The 1,440-nt window shown below is 42.1% G+C and overlaps 1 protein-coding gene across 1 annotated transcript; it reads right to left on the minus strand.

The window, feature by feature from the left end:
* Window positions 1-544: 544 nt before the first annotated feature.
* LOC141607832 (uncharacterized) lies at window positions 545-1,030 on the minus strand. The gene is made up of 2 exons (XM_074427179.1): window positions 765-1,030; window positions 545-722 (listed from the first exon to the last, which is right to left on the minus strand). Exons 1-2 carry the CDS (start codon window positions 1,028-1,030, stop codon window positions 545-547), a joined length of 444 nt encoding a protein of 147 aa, XP_074283280.1.
* Between the last annotated feature and the right edge of the window lie 410 nt (window positions 1,031-1,440).

Genomic DNA, 1,440 nt, shown 5'->3' on the forward strand with positions numbered 1-1,440 from the left:
AACAAATCAGACTCCTACACCTCCTTCGATACAACGCCTCGAATGGAGCCATCCTAATACTCGTATGGTAGCTGTTGTTGTAAGAAAACTCAATCAGATCCAATATATCTTCCTAGCTACCACCAAATTCCATCACACAAGTCCTTAACATGTCCTCCAAAGTCTTAATCGTTCTGTCCTCTGTCGCAGGATGAAATGCAGTACTCATCTTCAATGTAGTCCCCATCAATTCCTGCAACTCTTTCCAAAACCGAGAAATGAATCTCACATCTCGATCTGACACAATGTCCTTCGGCACCCCATGTAACCTCACGATATTATTCTTGTAGCCATTCGCCAATTGATCCTTACTCTATGTATCTTTTATGGGAATAAAATGAGCTGACTTAATCAGTCGATCAACGATCACCCAAATCATCTTATTACCTTGTTGTGTCCTCGGTAATCCCACAATGAAATCCATGAAGATAGATTCCCACTTCCACTAAGGTACCTCTAGAGACTGAATCTTACCTTACGGTCTTCGCTGCTCTCCTTTGACTCTCTAGCAAGTCAAACATCGAGCCGCAAACTCAGTTGTCTCCCTCTTCATCCCAGGCCACCAAAAAGTCTGCTTAAGATCCTTACAAAGCTTCTCACCACCTGGATGCACTGAATACGAAGTGCAATAAGCCTCCGCCATAATTATCTTTTTCATCTCCTCATCCTTAGGTACACACCATCTCCAATAACACCGAACACTCCCATCAGAATGAATAGAGAACCGAGACACTGTCCCCTTCTCTACTTCAGCCCTCCACTCCTGAATCTTAGGATCAAGAGCATGTTTCCTCCGAATATCATCATAAAGATCTGGTTTTACTGTCAAATCTCTTATAGCATCCTTTTTCTGGATCACATGTATCCCCATCTTGGTCACTTCATCTTTCAACCTTATCAGTGACATAGTTGTGCATAGAGAATGCACACTCCTCCCACTCAACGCATCAGCCACAACATTCGCCTTCTCTTCATGGTAGATAATGTCCATGTAAGGAGCAGGTTATGAGCTTAAGGAAACCATTCAAGTACTTCAATATGTGGGGGAAGGTAGACCATTACATTACTCATTTGACTGAATGGTGGGATCATAACACTCAGGGTACAAAGATGTATAAGTTGGTTACTAAGATCAAGAACCTCAAACAGCATTTCAGGAGATAAAACAGAGACAATTTTACTGATATTGAAAATACTAGTGGGATTCCTCTGGGAAATCTTGAATACATTCGGCAAAAAATTGCAGAGAATCTTGGGAGTGTCTTCTGGTTGCAGAAGGAACAGGCTGCTACCACTGAGTATAAAGAATTATTAGTAGCTTGCACTCAGTTTTTGAGTCAAAAGGCTAAGACGGCCTGGATAAAAGATGGGGACTGCAAGTCAGGGTACTTTCATGGTGTG

The sequence above is a fragment of the Silene latifolia genome, chromosome 10 (assembly GCF_048544455.1).
Source record: "Silene latifolia isolate original U9 population chromosome 10, ASM4854445v1, whole genome shotgun sequence".
NCBI lineage: Eukaryota > Viridiplantae > Streptophyta > Magnoliopsida > Caryophyllales > Caryophyllaceae > Silene > Silene latifolia.